Raw genomic sequence first — 17,867 nt, 5'->3', positions numbered from 1 at the left:
CCTTTCTTACATTTAATGACACGTCAGCTGTATGTCTCTTCCCATGAGTCCTAATCCAGCTTGAAACTAGTGGTGTTGAGAACGATGTTGGGTGCTGTAGGCTTGCTTGGGTTTTGATATTGTCCAGGCTGTTATTGATTTTGGCTGCAAATTAATGAAAAGAAACATTAACAGGTAATTATATAAAAATTTGGATACAAAAGATGTCTTGGCAAGAGTTGAGGAAGATGAGTCATTAAGTCGTTACTATAATAGCTGGGAATGAAAGATGGGAAAGAGGAGAGCTGAAAGAGTAGTGTTACAGAGCTGCTAAGGGCAGAAGGGAGCTCTAGGGCTTGTCTTACCCTGTGCAGTGCTGAAAGCACATCAGCCAGAACAAGGTGCCCAGTTGGATTTTACACATCCCCAAGCATAAAGACCTCACAAACTCTAACCAAGCTGTTCTGGTAATTGATTGTCCACGGGGCAAAATGGTGGGTTTTTATGTTTCAGTGGAATTGTCTGTATTACAATACAGGCTACTTAGAATGTATATGAGTAATTTTTGCTTGAAAGTATATTTAATTTTAAGATTTGAATGTGTTGCAGAAGTGGTTTTTTATATGCTACATCCCAGGGTAGCGTGGAGGAACATTTTGTCCTACTGAGTTTTGTCATGGTCTCTGAGTTGTGGGTGAATGGGAGAGGAGAGTCAGCTAGAGAGCTTACGGAACCTACTGCATCCACTCCCTTTATTTTATTCTTTTTAATGCCTTCTCTTATTGAGATTACATGGACTGATATGTGATTAATATGTATTGCTGTAATTACAAGCTGAGAATATGCAAAAATATAGGACAGTGTCTGGGCGCAAAACTAGATTAGGAAATCCAAAGAAGTACAGATGTACATATGTATGTACATACGTGGGCTACATATTGCATCACAACAGTGTATTTCAGTGGTGTTTGTCATTTTGAAAGCATCAGACTTGCTGTGTATCTGATTTCAGTGAATTAAGCTAATGCCTGATTTCAGTGGCATCAAATGAAACATGGCAGCATTGAAGCCACAGAGGTAGTACTTGTAACAAGTGGTTCAGTGATGTCTCATTGACAATTCACTTTTGAATATTAATTTCCTCTTTTAGTTGTTGTTGTACTTCAAATGCGTATTGTGCTGCTCAGTATCCATGTAAATTATGTAATGTGTTGTCAAAATGAAGTGCTCCATAGCCATATTTTACTGTTTCGTAATGAATTTTCTCTTCAAGTAATGAGACTTGAATTGCTAATGGAACCATTTTTTCCTCCTCCCCACAGTGCTGACTTAAAACTTTTGGAAGAAGCAACCATCTCAGTCTGCAAATCTTTAGGTGAGAAACTGACATCTTATCTTGTTTCCTTGTGGTTGAGCAAAACAGTTAACAACATAGAGTATGTGCTATGTTATGTGTACATATTCACATCTTTTGTATACGTGACTCTATATGTATTCCACTGGTAAGATTAGAATAATGTCAAGTGTGTTTATATATTCCAAACCCTTAGAAAGTTAGCTTTGCTTTTGTAAAGCATGAAATGACCGAGAGGTTTAAAACAAATAACTACATCCTTGTTACCCTCTTTTTCCATCTGCCCTCAAAGATAATCAGTGAGGGAGAAGAATTAATCAGGGGTGAAAGGAAGGAATAATACAAATGTGGTGAGTGGTATTACAAAGAGGCTGCAAGCAGTGAAAACCTGCGCAGCTTCCTGATAGAAAGCCGTTGCGCTCTATGCAAGCCTTGGAAAGGGAGCCATAGAAGCTTCACATTGGAATATCTTTAATTTAGAACAAAAATTATTTTAGAGAACATCCATGGAGTAGTAAAGCATGTACTGGAAAACCTTAAAAACAGAGTGACAGCTGTTTAGGAAAAAAGTTATCACATTTTCTACAGCATTGGTGTTTGTTTTTATTCTACATTCAGTTTGAACTAAATTGTCTCAACTTACAAATGCTATTTAATTATATCTTTGCAATTCCTCATCTAGTTGAGAAGAATCCTCGAACAGGAAACCTTGGGTCGCTGATTAAAGTCTTTCTTTCTAGAACCAAAGAGTTAAAAATATCAGCAGAATGTCAAAAGTAAGTACTGGGAAAAAAAGTGGGTGCACCTTTTCATGCTTAAACTTTCCATCTTTTGCTAATTTTGTACTTAGGCTCTAGCAGTTGACATAGTTACTGAACAAAGTTAAACTTCCCATGGTTTGAAATTAGCAAAGTGTCTTAACACTTTATCAAGCATAGAATATGATGTATAACTGATGAATGTATTGTTTGAACAAAAGAATGTTTGTCCTCTCTGCTACATAAGCATATTTGCTGTGCAGCAGTAGGAAAGAACAACAAGAGGTTATGAATGTAGCATCATGCAGCTCTTCCAGGAAGCTTTCTGTAGTTGCATCTAGAGCATCTAGAAATAAGATGTTCTTTTTAATGTCAATTTGATGACAGAACTTCCCTTTTTATATCTGGAGAAAGATGCTGCTCCTTCCTGGATGGCTTCTGCTTATTTAATCCATAAATGTGTCAACACAGCTTGATGTTGTGCTGTTGTATGAGCTTCCCAGTGCCTGCTTGTTGGGACTCAAGGAAATGCAATGAAGCTGTAGCCTCCCTGCATTCAGAAAGAATCTCAGTGCTTTAGCTTCAGCTTTTCCTTGCTTCAGCCATAGGAACTCTTTTGTTAGTGTCATGTATCTTGTAATGATTGTTTTCAGTGCATGTTTTCAAATTGCATTACTGATTCCTGTTTCTGCTTCCTTTCCAGTCACCTCTTTATTTGGCAGGCTCACAATGCATTATTTATTATCTGCTGTTTGCTGAAAGTGTTCATCAGTCGAATGTCAGAAGAGGAACTGCAGCTTCATTTTACTTATGAGGATAAGACACCTGGCTCATACGGTAGGTATCTTCTACTGAAACTGAGGAATACTGATGCTAGATGTGTGTCTTAGCCTCCAGGGCACCCTATGAGATTGAAAGTATGTAGGTGGTAGTAAAACAGACTTTCTTCTTCTGAGACTGAAATAATTAGGTGTAAACCATCTTCCTTTTCATCTAGGTTATGAAGGAGTATATCTTTAAAGTGTACTGAGAGCTTTTCTTACTTCAGCAGTTCACCACTTTCAGTGACATCAGGGGATTAATGCCATTTTTCTCCCTCACTGTGACTTGGAAGTTGCCTTCTCTTTGTGGTTATGCATGTTGATTGCCACTTCTGACCCTGCATGTGCACTTCACTACTCTGGGCCTGCAGGAATTGCAGGAGATACTGATTATATTGCTTGGTTTTCTTTCTTCTGATGGTGGAGAAAGAGGAGAATTATTCCTTGTAGAACACCATTTGAATGTAAGATCCATTGTTGTTCTTATGCCTTGGGAGATGCATAGCCATACATCGGGAGAAGCGTGTTGTGAAAATAAACATACCCTTTGCTCTACCTTCTCACGTTCCATAATTGAGCAGTAGCTAGGGAATGGAATTACTGTGCTTTTTAGAAGTATTGACAATTAGAGTGAATTTTTGATCCCTTAAAAAGGCAGAAGCTAAAATTCAGCAGATGGACAATAACTTCTACCAAAGTATTGGAAAAGTGAATTTAAGCAGAATGTTTTAAAAGGAAAAAGTACTTTGCCAGGAAAAAAAAGAAACAAACATGCAAAACAAGAAAGATAGCAGGAAAGGAATGGCTTTGTTGCATAAGCACTCCTGCTGTCATCAGAAAAAAACAAACCAGGGAAGTCCTTTCTGAGTGTGAATTGTGTTCAGTTTTCTGTTGACAGCAAACAGAAAACCCACATGTCTGCTATGAAGCTTTGTGTAGCTCTCTGTCAAGACACCTTTGCAGAATACATGGTGGATAGTGCTGGCAAGATAGCATTGCTCTCTTCAGCTCTAAGATACTGTTGACTTCGTAGTTGCATGTATATTGCATACAACCAAAAATAGTCTGGCCAAAAAGGATGGGCATCAGAATGCTGATACCATGCAAGTGAATTGCAAAAGAGTAACCAAAAGTGTCTGAATGTGGATTTCCCTCATCTGTCAGCCCAGCAAGAATGCTGCTCAGAATGCCTGACAGCTGCTTGCTCACGAAATAGTGAAAACTGCTCGTGAAAATCTGTTTAACTCCTTGGCGCCTGCCATTGCTCTGGGGAAATCAACTTCTGATGCCAAGAGATTAAGTGCTGCATGTTGAAATGGTTTAATGTATTTAAACTGAGGTGAGTAATCTCCAAGAATGAGGTCAGCAGCAAGTAGTGCCCGCTGATAGCATTGTGCCACTGCAGGTTTTGGGGGGGTTTAGACCTATTGACTGAAAACAAGCAAACAAAATACGCCTGCCTACCTCTTGCTTCAGGATAGCACAGGAAAACAGTTGGAAATGCTGACAACTTTTGTTAGCCTGGGCATCAGGGATCTTTATTCCTCATTCTGGGAGTTCCTTGTGGTGCAGTGTTTAGAAGAGAAGAAAACCGAAGTGACTTGCCACTGGGAGAGATCCATGTTTATCCAATCTTTGGTAGTAATTTTTGGCTGTAATTCTCAGTGATGTTTACTAGTGTTAATTTTGTGCACATTGGTGGCAAATGTGCTTAGCAATTATCTTGGAGCTGAATGCTAGCTGGGTGTTCTTGATTAGGAGGAGGATTGTGTGTGGTCTGCTGGCTAAGGCAGGAGACTGAAGGCAGGAAACCAGTTCTCTGTCCCTGCTCAGCTGTGGGCTGAGGCCAGCACTGCTCCTGACCCGTGTTTCCAGTTGGAATACCTTCTTCAAGGTACTGGGTTTTATAGCATGCTGTGTTCACACAGCCAGCATTTCTTCTTCCTAACAAATTCTTCACATAGTGCTTTTAAGTATATACTGTATGGTTCTTAGCAATGTGAGAAGTGAGGTATAATTTACAAAGCATAATGGAGTGCTTTTGTGTTAGGGTTCATTAAAGGAAACAGAAAAAGGTTTTCTTTTTTTTAAAATTTTCATAATTAAGTGTGGCTTTCTACAGTATATATTTTATTCTTTAGAATGCAACTTGTTCTGAAGCTTATGCAGATTTATTTATACAGATTTATGAATGCATTCTCTTTGCATTCGTCAGTGTTTCTTGTGCGAAAGCATAACCATTCAGCTTAACCCTCTGGAGTTGTCTTGTTTCCCCATTTAAACGATCAGCATCACATTCTCTTTCCTTTTAGCTTGTGAATCCATCGTAGTATCACGTTCTGTGATATTAAGCAGAGAACCTGTAAGCTCAGGGTGCCTAACCACGTTGTCAGCTCACCCAGTTTGCTCACTGTGCAGTCACAACGTCAGCACCTGCTGTGGGTTTGGTATTTCAGACAGAACCTTGTGTGACAGTACTGGTCTATGGAAATATCCTTGTCATGGGCTATTGAGAAATGCCTTCTGTTTTGGCAGGTTATGTTTACGTAGCCACTATTGTTTAGATGGCGCTTTACCAGGCTTACCTGGAAGAATTGCCTCCCAGCTTTTGCTGTTCATTGCTTTCAATCTTTCTAAGTGTTCAGTTTATGCTTTTTCCTGCTAGACTGTATTTATGCTCTGTAATGGTATTTCACATCATAAGGTGTGATTATTGGGGTTTTACCCTTGCAGAAAGGTTAAGTACAAGGGTACATCGCAGCCTACCTTTGTAAGGTTCTGATGGAGAAGTGGCACAGGGCTGCGTCTCTGCTGCAGGAGGGTTTATTGAATCCCTTCCATAATATACAGACTCTTAATAGAAGTTCTCACCCACGGGCAGTTTTCAGGTGGTTCCTTATGCCAGGAAGTACACCCTTTGTCTTTGCCTGTAATTGGGAACTCACATGCAGCTCTGGGGAGTATTGCTCAGCTTCAGTTGTAGGAGATTCCTCATTGACATTTAAACGATGTCCTTTAAGTTTCAGCTAAAAATTACTGATGTCAGTCAGTGCTAAATTGGACTTGGCTCATGCTGAAGCAGGAATGAGTCTTCAGCTCATTTAGCTTTTGGTAAGGCTTCCATTGCCTGTATCCCTTGGATTCTTTCAGATTTTCAACTGCATTGAAAGTATGGAAGAGATTGTCATGTGCTGTATATAGTATTCTAAAGCAAACTGTTGATTCATTTAGCCTGTTCCTTGTCCTGTAATAAACTTTGTTCATTCTCAGTATAGAAGCTTTTAGCATAAAGTTGCCAAAGACTATATTTGGTACATTATAACAAATGCAAAAGAATTCCAAAGCGCCTATTGACTTGGGAAGAAAACAGCTGAAAATGTACAGTTTGTTTGAGATCATACCTGGGCTCTGACACGCAGTAGTCTTGTTTTTTCCTGGCAGACAACCATGGGCAGAAGGGCAAGGAGGACATGAAGGGGGGAAATAAACAAGCATACATTCACCAGAGCCCCTGAAGACTTGCATGAGCTGTCAGTTATTGTGTACAGGAAAAGAAGGGTAGCATTAGTTCATGTGTTCATTGTTAGCACTGCTGAGGGAAAGTTGGGAACCCTTGGGGGCTGAAGATCTAACCACAATACCCAAAGAAGCTTCATGTCTGTGGGTTGTACAGTTAACTGCATGTATGAGGCTGTAAGTGCTGTTGCACAAGCAATTTGATTTATTGCTCTAGTGGTGTACAGGCTCTATCCAATCTATAGGAGGAATAGGGCAGCGAAACAGGTGACATCTAAGGTGAGGTTATACCTTACTGTGTCAATATGTTGGGCTCATCCTGCTGCTGTAGCTCAGATTGGGTTGTGACAATGTAGTGTGTTGGTATTGGAGAAGCAATGAGGTTTTATTACTGATGTGAGATCCCGTATTACGGCTCTAACCTTGTCTGGACAGATTCACCCTTTACTTACTTTCCCTAAGGCTTTCAGTGGATCTGAGTATGCGATATATGAATGTGAATAAGTGTGGTGTGCATTGTCTTTATCCTGCTATTGAAAAAGACATTGTTTATGAAAACACAGAGTGTTCCGTGTTTATGGCTTGCTCTCACGTTATAGATTTGGCATGCATCCGCATCATTGTTTGGAAAGACAGAATTAAGCAAGAATGCCTGTGCCCCAGTGGGGAAAAGGATACATTAATTATTCTAGTTGAATGACATTGATTACAGCAATTAAGGTTTTTAGGGGGAAAAAAAAAGTTTGAGAACAGAGCAGGAAAGGCAAGAATCTTCCATTCTGCATAATTGTTCCAATCCAGTGTTTCTTGCAGCAGCTGGAATATAAAGTATGGGGTAGAGCCCTCTTTCATATTCAAATAATATTGCTCACTCTTCAAATAAGTTGTGTAATAGAGTATGGTGGAAACAATAGTCTTAATATGTTGTTACTTTTTCTGTCCTTTTTCTTCTCCCTTTATTCAATGATTAAGAGAAAAAAACAACAATAGGTCCCTTTTGGCATTGTGGAGCAGTCTTGCTCTATCAGCATTTTCTAGATTCATAAAACTGTTCAAAAGTGGCACCTTCAAGTGCTTTTGGCACACATTATTTGGACTTCATTGCTGGCTGTGGTTTCTGTCTGAGGTTAAATGCTCCTAGCAGTTCTTGTTTTCAGCTAACAGGAGCTACGCTGTATTGCCCTTGAGGGATTCTATATGAAGGAAACCATATTTCTGTGATTAAAAAACTGACCTCATTTTGAATGTGCAGTTCACTAGGTAACAGTTGTTAATATGTGCTCAATAAACTGACTGTGGAAAGACGTAATTTTGCTTTATTGTGAATTTTCCCTCTGATGTTTGTTGAAGTCGAGTTTTGGAATTACAGATTTTACAATTTGGGTTAAGCAGAATAACACCGTCATAATCTGGCTGTAGTGCTGTGTTTATTGCATGGCCTATGTATTTGAAAACACAAAATGAACAAGAATTGTGTGTTCATTGTGCTGCAATGCTGCAGTGCCTATTTGACAATGCAGAGGAAAAAGCTTTGCCTGCTCTTAGGCATTCAGCACTGTGAAAACCCTTTGCTTTGAAAGATTACTGTTTAAAATGTCATTCAGTGCATGTTAGACAAATGTAACTTCTTTCTGTCTCTGCTTATTCTTCACTTGATATTAAAAAAAAATGGGGAAACATCAGCAATGCAGGGGATTTTGAGAGGAGACTTGAACTGTGGGCTGGTCGAAGTCCCTGGTGATCAGTCAATCATACTGTCCACAGGAGCATGATTAAATATGAGCTTAGGTAAGCAGTAAGCCTATATTCAGTATTAGCATACTTCCTGCGGATTACACCGACTTCCAATTGTTAGTAGCTATTCATTTTACACGTAAAAATCCTAGCATCATGGGTAATAATCCCAAATACTTTATGTAAAAATGCTGTAGTTTTAAATCTAATATTTCTTCTAGTGTTTGCCCCTGAATTAGAAATGTTCATCATCTGAACCTGTATTTAAATGTGTTTAAATCTAGGTGGTTTTTTGTTGTTTTTTTTTTTTAATCTGAAAATCTAGAAAACCTTTGCTATGATTCACTTGCAGGAACAGAATGTGAAGACCTCATAGAAGAGCTGCTGTGCTGTCTCATCCAGCTCATTGTTGAGATTCCCCTCTTGTAAGTTGGCTTTGTTTTCTTCAACCTCCCTCAGTAAGCTGAATATATGAGAGAATATAAGCATGCAGTGATGAGTTCATAACACTGAATGCCTAGATTTGAATGCTGCATGTGATGATGCAGCACTGATATTGATAACCACAGCCCTGAGTTGGAAGAAAGACATGGTCAGCACTGTGCACCCAGCTCAAACCATCAGGAGAAATTATTTTGTTTGCTTCATTTGATATAAGGTGATTCCACATTCCATGGCAATATGTGGCACAAAACATAACTAATTTTCTTATTACAATTGATAGCATTAAATGAGGATAAACTTACTTTGTCCTTTAAGAATAAAAGTGTTTTTCCACCTCTGCTTAGACTGACTTATTTCTAATGTGAACTTCAGCAGAGGTCATGTCAGCAATTGCTTTTGTGTTTAAATTGCGTTGTAGTCTGTGCCTAAAGCATGTTGCTGCAACTAAAGCATTACAGCTTTGAAAGCGTTTCTGAGTATTTAGTGTAGTGGCTCATATGGCATATAACTGATTTAATTTTATACTTTCTGGTGCTTCTTGGCTGGGAAGCAGACCAAGATGCAACAGTTGAAACATTGCTCTCCTTAAGTACAATCACTGCAGCATTGCATGAGGTTTGGGTAGTCCTGTGTAACAAATTAGTGATGTGATTTAGTGCTATTCTGCAAGGCTGGAAACTACTTCCTGGAGCTGGTGGGCTTTTTGAGCAGAGCAGATGAGAGGGAAGTACAGAGGAGTGAAAGGATTGGGATAGGTGGGGAATTCAGGCATCTGGCAGGACTTTTTGAACTGAAGTCCCATTATCTGTGTGGAATCCTGTATCATGTCTATCTTTCTGGTAGGAAGAGTTTTAAAGGCAGAAATGTTCTTAACCCTTCTCAACAGCTGACCCTGTCAGCTTCTGTATTTCTGTGTGAATGTGGATGCTGGGAAGTATGTGTAGAAAGCACTCAGCCCTCGTCAATACTTCGTACACTGATGATTAATTAAAACAGTTACAAAGCCTGTTTAAAGTGTTCAAAGATAGATGTTTTGGAAACATTATTTATTTCCTGAAAGAGGTGGATGTGGAAATACCTATTTCATTTTTTGACAGATAAGCTTTCTTGTCTATGTTTATCCACGAATGGCATGCTGCTGAATTGTTGGCTTGAACAGCAATAAGAGGGATACTAAGACATATGAAAATGGCAATTGTTCCCATGTTTGCCATTGTAAAAGAGTGAAGTGAACTCTGTTCCTCTGTGTTTGCAATGTAGTTCAGAATAGCAGAGTTTTTTAGAAATATTCAATGGTCTAAACAGAGGATTGTCACAATTGCCACATCATTTGGGTTCTGTAGATACACTCTCATGAAGGAGTACTCCAGGCAGCTGCTGTCTGAACGCATATCTTCTCCAGATCCTGCTTTTAATATATTTTTTTTTCTCCTTCAGTAAAATATTAATTTTAGTGTGTTTGACACTGTCCCCATATCCAAAGCACAGGAGCAGAGGCACATGTACAGCAGGCCTGGAAACCTCACTTTCAAAATTGTCCTATATTATCGTATCAAATGCCTTTTGGTGGAGGAAGTCAGTGCGCTTAGAGCATTAGAATCGTTAGGGCTGGAGAAGACCTGTGAGATCCCCAGCCCCAACCCACCCCATCATGCTCCCTGGCCATGTTCCCCATGTGCCACATCTCCACAGTTCTGGAATACCTCCAGGGAAGGGGACTCCCCCACCTCCCTGTACAGCCTGTGCCAATGTCTGACTACTCTGAAAAGAAACGGTTCCTAATATCCAGCCTGTACATAACTGAAGGAAATATTTGGAAAATTACTGAAGGAAAAACAATGTGCTGATTTTTTCTGGGAAAGGCTCCAGAGCTGCATAGCAAAGCATATCGAGGAGGAGTGTTAACAAGGAATGGGAGAAGCTGTTTTTCAACATTGGCGTTATTTAGAGAGGTAAAATATCCTTCCTGGCAGCTGCACTCAGTGCAGCTAGTGCAAATTGTATCAGGGGCCATGGGGCTTTGCATTGTTGTGGCCCAGTATCTGAGAATTATTGAGAGTTTCTTGAGCAACCCTCATGAAAATTAGGCTCTGCTGCACTGTACAAAGTGCCAGTGGAGAAGGTGTTGTGTATTAACATTTAGATGTAAGAAATTTTATAGAAATGACAGTTATTGCATTTCATGAATCAGACTTGTGCAGTCTCTTTAACACTCGTGTTACAGTACATTGATGGTTGGCTTTTGACTCGCTTTGGTGTCTTATGGGTACTCTGCTTTTCCTTTGGTCTTGCTAACATTAGCACCCCGAGAGTTTACATTAATGACCAAAATTTCATAGTCAGCAAAAAGGTACAACTTCAGGGTTGAACTTTACAGGTTTTATGTAGAAACTGTTGCGAGATAGAGCTCCCAAAGCTTAAAATTATAAAGGCTGCTTTCAGCAGCTTGTTAAGGGCTGGTGTATGTAAGAGAACATCTGGTTGTTATCAGTACATTTTCACTTCATTAAGAGCTATAAATGCATGTGGAAGGAAAATGAAATACTGTGATCTGGTTACATCACTGCTAAGTAGCGCCCTGTGGTGCCAGTGGAAGGGAGCTGATATTTCTATTACATTCCATTGTTGTTTTTTTTAATGGTTAAAATTATTTTAGGCTGCAATCTTAATTACTTCCACACTTAAATGCTAACAGTGTTTGACTCATGTAAGGATGTTCTCTGTGTTTTTTGAGAGCTTAAGAGTCAATTTTAGGAGGAAGAATGGAGACAGAACTGATCATGAAGCTCAGTGGAACCATCAATGCATACAGACAGTGCCATTTACAGGTAGTGAGACTTGCTGATTGTAAGCAGCAGAGGGGTTAAGAACTGTGTGACTGTAGGTCATATTTCAATTTTGTTTTGTTTTGTTTTTAAGCCAGTAACTGTTTTGGTTTAATGTGTGCTGTCCTACGTGACATGCAGCACAGTCTGCTGCAGGGCTGTGCTCATCAGCAAGGCTGAGTAGAAATGCTTCGAGTCAGCTGGTTTTTAGTAAATTTTGAAGTATTTTGAAGATTTACATCACATGTAGATCATCTCACTGCACATATGTGGCCTCTTAAGTGTTTGAAGGTCCTACATGGAAGAATCTTTGTGTCGCATTATTTGTTCTAATATTATTCTAATTTAGTTTCTGTGTTAGATCGGTGTTCCTTCTTATGACCTTCTTTTTTCTAGGCCAGCTTTAGTGCTCACTGATAAGTACACAGTGTGCAGCCTCATATTGGTACTGTTTGTTATGCACCATGTAGTGTTGTCAAGTTCCAGGTCATGTGCTTTCTCTGTGGTTTTCAGCCCTGTCCTAACAAGCCATTGGCGTAGCATCTCGAAAGTATTTTGGCTGGGTAGCAAAGGCACCAAGGTGCTGGAGTCAATATGTGTCTTTTTGGTGCCTTGGTGGTTTCACATCACTGACTGCTGCCTGATTGAAGCCTTTTTCCTCTATGATCTGGCCATCCATTAGGTCAGAAGTGATTATTGTTGTCACCAAGTGCCCCTTCATTAAGATGGCTCTGCCTTGCTATAAATGGCTGACATTTCAAACTGTTGTTAATCATACGATCATTAAGGCTAGAAAAGACCACTAAGATCATCAAGTCTAACCATCAGATCATCTACTCCAGCCACTTACTCCAACTAAGGGAGTAAGACAAAGGAGAAGCCATGTCACAAAGCCCTTTCTCCTTGATGGAGCAGGTCAGCCTTTCCTGCAGGCTACGCACTGGAATGTGATATGGTTTGTTGTCTGACTGTTATCTCTGCAGCTGCCTTGGAGCTGGAGTTGTCAGCTATTTAGGAGAAGTCAGTCGAGCCATACATTTTTTACAAGTATTCAGATTGTTATCTTGTGTTCTGTTGCTCAGAGGGTGAGGCCTTTCAATGAGATTTAGAATCATTGGTTCATTATGGCTGGAAAAATGCATCAAGTCCAACTGCCAACCCATCCACACCATGCCCACTAGTTCATATTACAAGTCCTGCTGATACAAAAAAATAAACACAGAGGGATATAGATGTGTGTGTAACAATTAAAAATCCTGTGGAATTTATAGTATTTTGTCAGCAGAAGAAAGAACTGAATGCCAGTGGGGTGAAAATTGTGCAGTTATGTGGTCTCAGATGGTTTAGGTGTAGATTTTGGAATAAAATGTTTTGGACTCTACTACTGTTTTAATCCAATATGTACACCCTTCAGAGTATGTTCTCTCAATCCCTCAACTGTCTCCTGGTCAAGAATACCTGTTGGTAGAGGGAGATGCAGTTGGAAATGTTGGAGATGTTCTTTGCTTTCTCAAGCATAATTCAACTGTGATGAACACTGGTGCTATTAGCAAACACATGTTTGCCACCAGTGAGTGTAAAATTAGGAGTGATTCCAAGAGGAAAGATTATGTCCACTTGGAGCTGCTGTACATGTATCCTGAGGCTGATAACCAAATCCTCAACTGGTTTTTCAGCTTCCAGCCCTTCTCCTATTCTCTTGGCGACTCCTCTTTCACCTTTCTGGTGGGCTGTCAGGAAGCAGGGAAATGAAACCTGGTTCCTGTATGTTTGGAGAGATTTTCTATGAATCAGCTTTGCTGGCAACAGTCCTGAACTAGAAAATGAGTTCCCTTTTAACTTTTTAATGCTTGGAGTAGACAGCTTTGGCTGGGGAAGAGTTTAGGGAAGTATTTAACCAGGAGGGCAGTGGTGTGAGCTTAATTTTGGAGGTTTGTTTGTGAGTGCTCAAGCTGTGTGTTCTGTAGGCATGAAATCACTTGTAACCTCTCAGCCTCTGTTCGCTAAGATGTAGAAATAGTTGCATTTAATTGAGGCGTTAATTTACGTTTCACTCCTAGCGGAGATTTCCCTGTATGTTACCTCTGTGCTTAATTTTAGTTGCTCTTCCACAGACCAGTCTCTAGGCAGAGGACAAAGTGCAATGATGTGAGCAGCACAGCAAACAGTGGTGAGCACTGCTTGGTGCTGGAGAGAAGCTAACAGCAGCAGGGTAGTGAAATGTAGGTAGATTACTGATAGGTAGCACTGAGAGGTTGTTCACATCCACTTATTAGTTTAAAAGGAAGAAAGTAAATGCCAGGACTCTGGGGACTCGTTTGGCTAGGACCATAGCTTGAGGCTTCAAGCACAAAGATAAGGCCTAGAGCTAATACATGTCCCCTACTACCACACATGCTGGTTAAAGCACAAGGAGCAGCATTACTGGTCCTGTGTCTCTGTTGCAGAAGCAGGGAGATGGAGGAGCTTGGTAATGTAGAAAGGAAAAAAAAAGTTATTTCTGGTGGCTGATCAGTGGCCCAGGAAATAAAGATGCATGTCCTCGATGGATGATCAGAAGAGATGTATTATTCCTTCCAGGTTGCATCCCAGAAGAATCATCTACTGCTTAAGGGATACTGATGATAATCAATTCCTTCCAAGTCTAAATACAGCGCTGCTTTAAAACAGTGCTCTGCAAGGGGAGCCCAGCATCTCTGCTGTCTTCTTGGTCGAAGGGATTGAGATAGAAAGTATAGCTGACCTCTCAGAATCTTCTGTCATTTGATTTAATGAATTGTTGTCTAAGCATTGCTGTACTAGAAATCATCATACAGTTGTTTAAATTATGTCATTCATTAAACTTGGAATGATTGGATGTCATTGCATATTGGAAGGAAGAATATACTTGTGGGAATGTGCATATTAATGCTTTGTAGTTCACAATTAACTAACACCCATGATGTACTGACTCATTTTCTCATATATAAGTGGATTACTGAACAGTTTGCTCAGTATATACAAAAGTTGTAAACTCATCTAAAGATCTCATTTTTGTACTCAAGTCCTTAATTTTCTGAATAATTTTTATATCTGTGATTATGTTAAGCTCTATGATTTGTCTTTGGATACACACCTTTAAACTATAGAACAAAGTTGGTCCACAGGAATAAATTTGAAGATGCAAGAACGTGGAGGAATTCAGGGTGGTTAAAAGAGAGGGAATGTGAGACCAAGGAGAGCAGCTGCTTGTAGTATGGAATGGTGAGATGGAGACTTTGGTGTAGTTTGGTGCACTGCTGTCTAAAGCTCATCTGCTTTAGGCATGAGCTTTACCCCAGGTGTGTTAAGACACCAGGAAAGAAAAAGAACTGTGGAAATTAAACATGAAGTTCCTTTACTTTTCTGACATGAAGAACTAAGTAATTCTGATGTGTAATTGATACTTGAGTTCGTTATTTCTGATTTCCTCCTCATCTGCAAGCAAACAGCTGTAAGAGGAAGTCAAAGCATAAATTCTGTGTAAGGTTGTTCTATATGCATGATAGCTTTAATAAAAATGATAAAAAAAATTGATCCACCCCTAGATTGTATAGCCTGTCAATACAATTGAACAGCATTTTCTTTCAAGATAAAATGTTCCAGGTAGTTCTGCTGTCCCTTTACAAGCACTTGGGATTTAAAAAACTGTACATTTGACCCTGGGTGGAAAAAATAATTCAGTTCTGAAGCTTTATCTGCTGATAATTAAGGATATGTGAGGCTTAGGGGTTACCATGGATGTTAGGCCCCCAGTATAGAAAGCACAGATTTAATTTGAAGAGGTTCTACAGGTTGAGTGAAAATTATCTGCAGTCAAACAGACCTTAATTGGATTTTGAATAGGAAGAAAAGGCATGAGCTGTGTGAATTTAGCTTTATTTTGCTTTTATGTAAGTTATATAAGGGAGATTATATGTAAGCAGGTTATTTTCAAAAATTATTTCCAAATTAACTTATTTGTTTTTGGGTTTAAACTGAATCTTATGAAAACAGAAAAGAGTTTTATGTTTCCAGTTGTATGGTGAGTCAGAAAAACAAGCAAAGAAATGACTGAGATGCAGGGACAGCAGAGTGGGCTCTGTACAACCTGATTTACACCCAGGTACTTGGGGTGTTACAGCAAAGTTGTTATAGGCAGAGCTGGAAACAGAAGCCAGAGAATATCCTAAATAACAGGTGTCTTTCTCACCTGTTTTGCTGCGCCTTTCCTAAATAACCTCAATTTAATGAGTTTTGCTGAACTGCAGTCAGCGTTGAACCATTACACCGTGTTCTTTGGGACTGGCAGCAATAACTTTAAATGTCATATGCAGTTACTACTGGAAATGGAGCAGCTCTCTGTGGTGTTGTGGTACCCTGAGCACTTCTTATGCTTAAGATTACATTTATTTGTGTGTGGCAGCTCTTCCATAGCGATCCATTCTTCCTGGCACAGGGAGTTGTGTTTGGCTCGCTGGATGTTTCCTAGGCTTAGAATGTTGCTTTTGTGACAGTTTTGTTTAACAAGACAAAAAAAATCTATCTTTGAGATGTATTTATTATTTTTAAGGTGAAGCACAGTCTGCAATGTTGTGGGCAATCCTGTAGTGTTTTTAGATTGTCTCATGACATAGCAAAAAAGATGCTTGTGGCAAAGACAAAATAATGCAATATCTTTGTGAAATTTTACTGTTTTCTACTAAGAGGTTTTTTAAAAATTATTGTGAAGTTGTTCTCACTTGAAACGTTTTGTAAAGTGCATAACTTCAGATGAAGCTACTTAATGTTCTTATGAGTCGGTTTGTAAACAAGGCCACTAAATTAATCTTTGTATATTTTCCCTTTCTCCTGCAGAGATATCACATATAGCATCTCCTTGGAAGCTGTGACAACGCTCATTGTCTTCCTTTCCTGCCAGCTCTTCCACAAGGAAATTCTACGAGAGAGCCTCATTCACAAATACCTGATGCGGGGGCGATGGTATGTTGTGTTTTGGATCTAGACAAGATGACAGAAAGGAGTTTGGTTTGTTTAAACTGTTTGTGCTTCTACACAAAGGCAGTGAAACAGATTTTGTGGTAATTTGTCCTCCCTTTAAGTGGTGTTTATGCATTTTTTTATCAGACTGCTGTTTCTCCTCTTTTGCCTTTATATTGCTTACAGGCAGCTGTTGGGTAAGGGTAATTACAGTCTGTTTCTAGAAGCAGTAGGCAGTGCCTCCTGTGAGACAAGTGAGGAAAGGAGGGAGGATGTCTGGAAGGGAGTATCTGGGAGAAGGGCAGAATGGGTTGGTTTAAGCTGGGAGTAGCAGGTAGCTGCCCAGTGGAGGTGAGCAGAGGGTTTACTGGCTGGGTATACAGGGCAGTGTGAAGGGTCTGAGGGCACTGGACAAGTATCTGCTGTTCTTCAGATGCAGGAAGTGATCAGAAAGATTCTGAAAAGAACTGAGATCTAGTTCCAGCAAACAAAAGTATGTAGTATTGACTCTGTAGCGAGCTAAATCTTGTTACTTGTAAGTCAGCCTTGGTTGTTTTCTTTCTCTTTGCAGTCTCCCATATACCAGCAGACTTGTGAAAACTTTGCTGTACAACTTCATTAGACAAGAAAGAAGCCCTCCTCCAGGGACACATGTCTTTCAGCAGCAGACAGATGGAGGAGGACTGCTGTATGGGATTGCATCTGGGGTGGCAAGTGAGTCTTGTGCACGCAGTTCATCAAACCATAGGAAGTACTGGCTTCTGTGACCCCTTCTACTAACATGCATGTAGCCCCTTTCTTTTTTAACAGGTTACACTGTTGCTTAGTGTACTTAGGGAACTTAATGACCCACCCCCCCTTTTTTTTCTTAATTAAGAAAATGGCTGTTCATGTTTGTTACACTTTGTATTGTGTTTTTGGTCACTCTCCTTCACACCAGATGTGTGGGTTTTTTTGCTACGTGTATTACATGAAAAAAAAATCTTCCATAAGGATTTTCTTTATCATACAATAAGAATGAAACACAATGCACTGCTGTCAGCAATAATATGTATTACAGCAGCACAGGTTACCTTTATTTGATAAATGTAAATAACACTTTATAAGTCAGTTCCTGTTAGAGCACACACTATTTATGTTGATCTTTTGTGAAATCAGTCACTGGCAGCTCCTCTAGGGGATACTGAGGTTTGTGCTGCATGTGCTCTGCCAGAAAACGTGTCAGTCTGTGACAGTGCTCACGGTTCTCCTCTTGGAGGCAGTAAGAGAGCACATCTTTGTGGTGCGAAGTGTATCGTGAACACACTGCAGTGTCTGTGTCAATTGAGGTTACACACAGCCCCGTGCCTTCACTGGAACACTGTCTTCTTTCTGGTTTCCAGTTTATATAGTTGGGGCAGACAGTGCAGTGTTAGGGTTATGCCCATAATGTAAATGTGTGAAAGAACAGTTGCTTGAT

At 39.8% G+C, this 17,867-nt stretch overlaps 1 protein-coding gene across 15 annotated transcripts in view; it reads left to right on the top strand.

The window, feature by feature from the left end:
- Positions 1–17,867, top strand: part of DYM (dymeclin) — a 121,880-nt gene that overhangs the window by 11,290 nt on the left and 92,723 nt on the right. For 14 of the 15 annotated variants that reach the window (XR_014939514.1, XR_014939515.1, XM_085529306.1 and 11 more), the window contains 6 exons: positions 1,302–1,354; positions 2,016–2,109; positions 2,795–2,928; positions 8,515–8,587; positions 16,286–16,411; positions 16,980–17,122. Coding sequence is in view for 13 of the 15 variants with exons in the window: in XM_085529306.1 (XP_085385432.1) it covers positions 1,302–1,354; positions 2,016–2,109; positions 2,795–2,928; positions 8,515–8,587; positions 16,286–16,411; positions 16,980–17,122 (623 nt within the window). In the remaining 2 variants the exon portion in view is untranslated. Of the gene's footprint in view, positions 1–1,301; positions 1,355–2,015; positions 2,110–2,794; positions 2,929–8,514; positions 8,588–16,285; positions 16,412–16,979; positions 17,123–17,867 lie in introns of those variants that run through there. The other variant, XM_085529308.1, reaches the window with a different exon arrangement.

This window comes from Coturnix japonica, chromosome Z (assembly GCF_054131305.1).
Source record: "Coturnix japonica strain WE chromosome Z, WE-NBRP24, whole genome shotgun sequence".
NCBI classification, from domain to species: Eukaryota; Metazoa; Chordata; class Aves; order Galliformes; family Phasianidae; genus Coturnix; species Coturnix japonica.
Note: the sequence above shows the minus strand (reverse complement) of the source record. Positions and strands in the feature narration are given on the sequence as shown.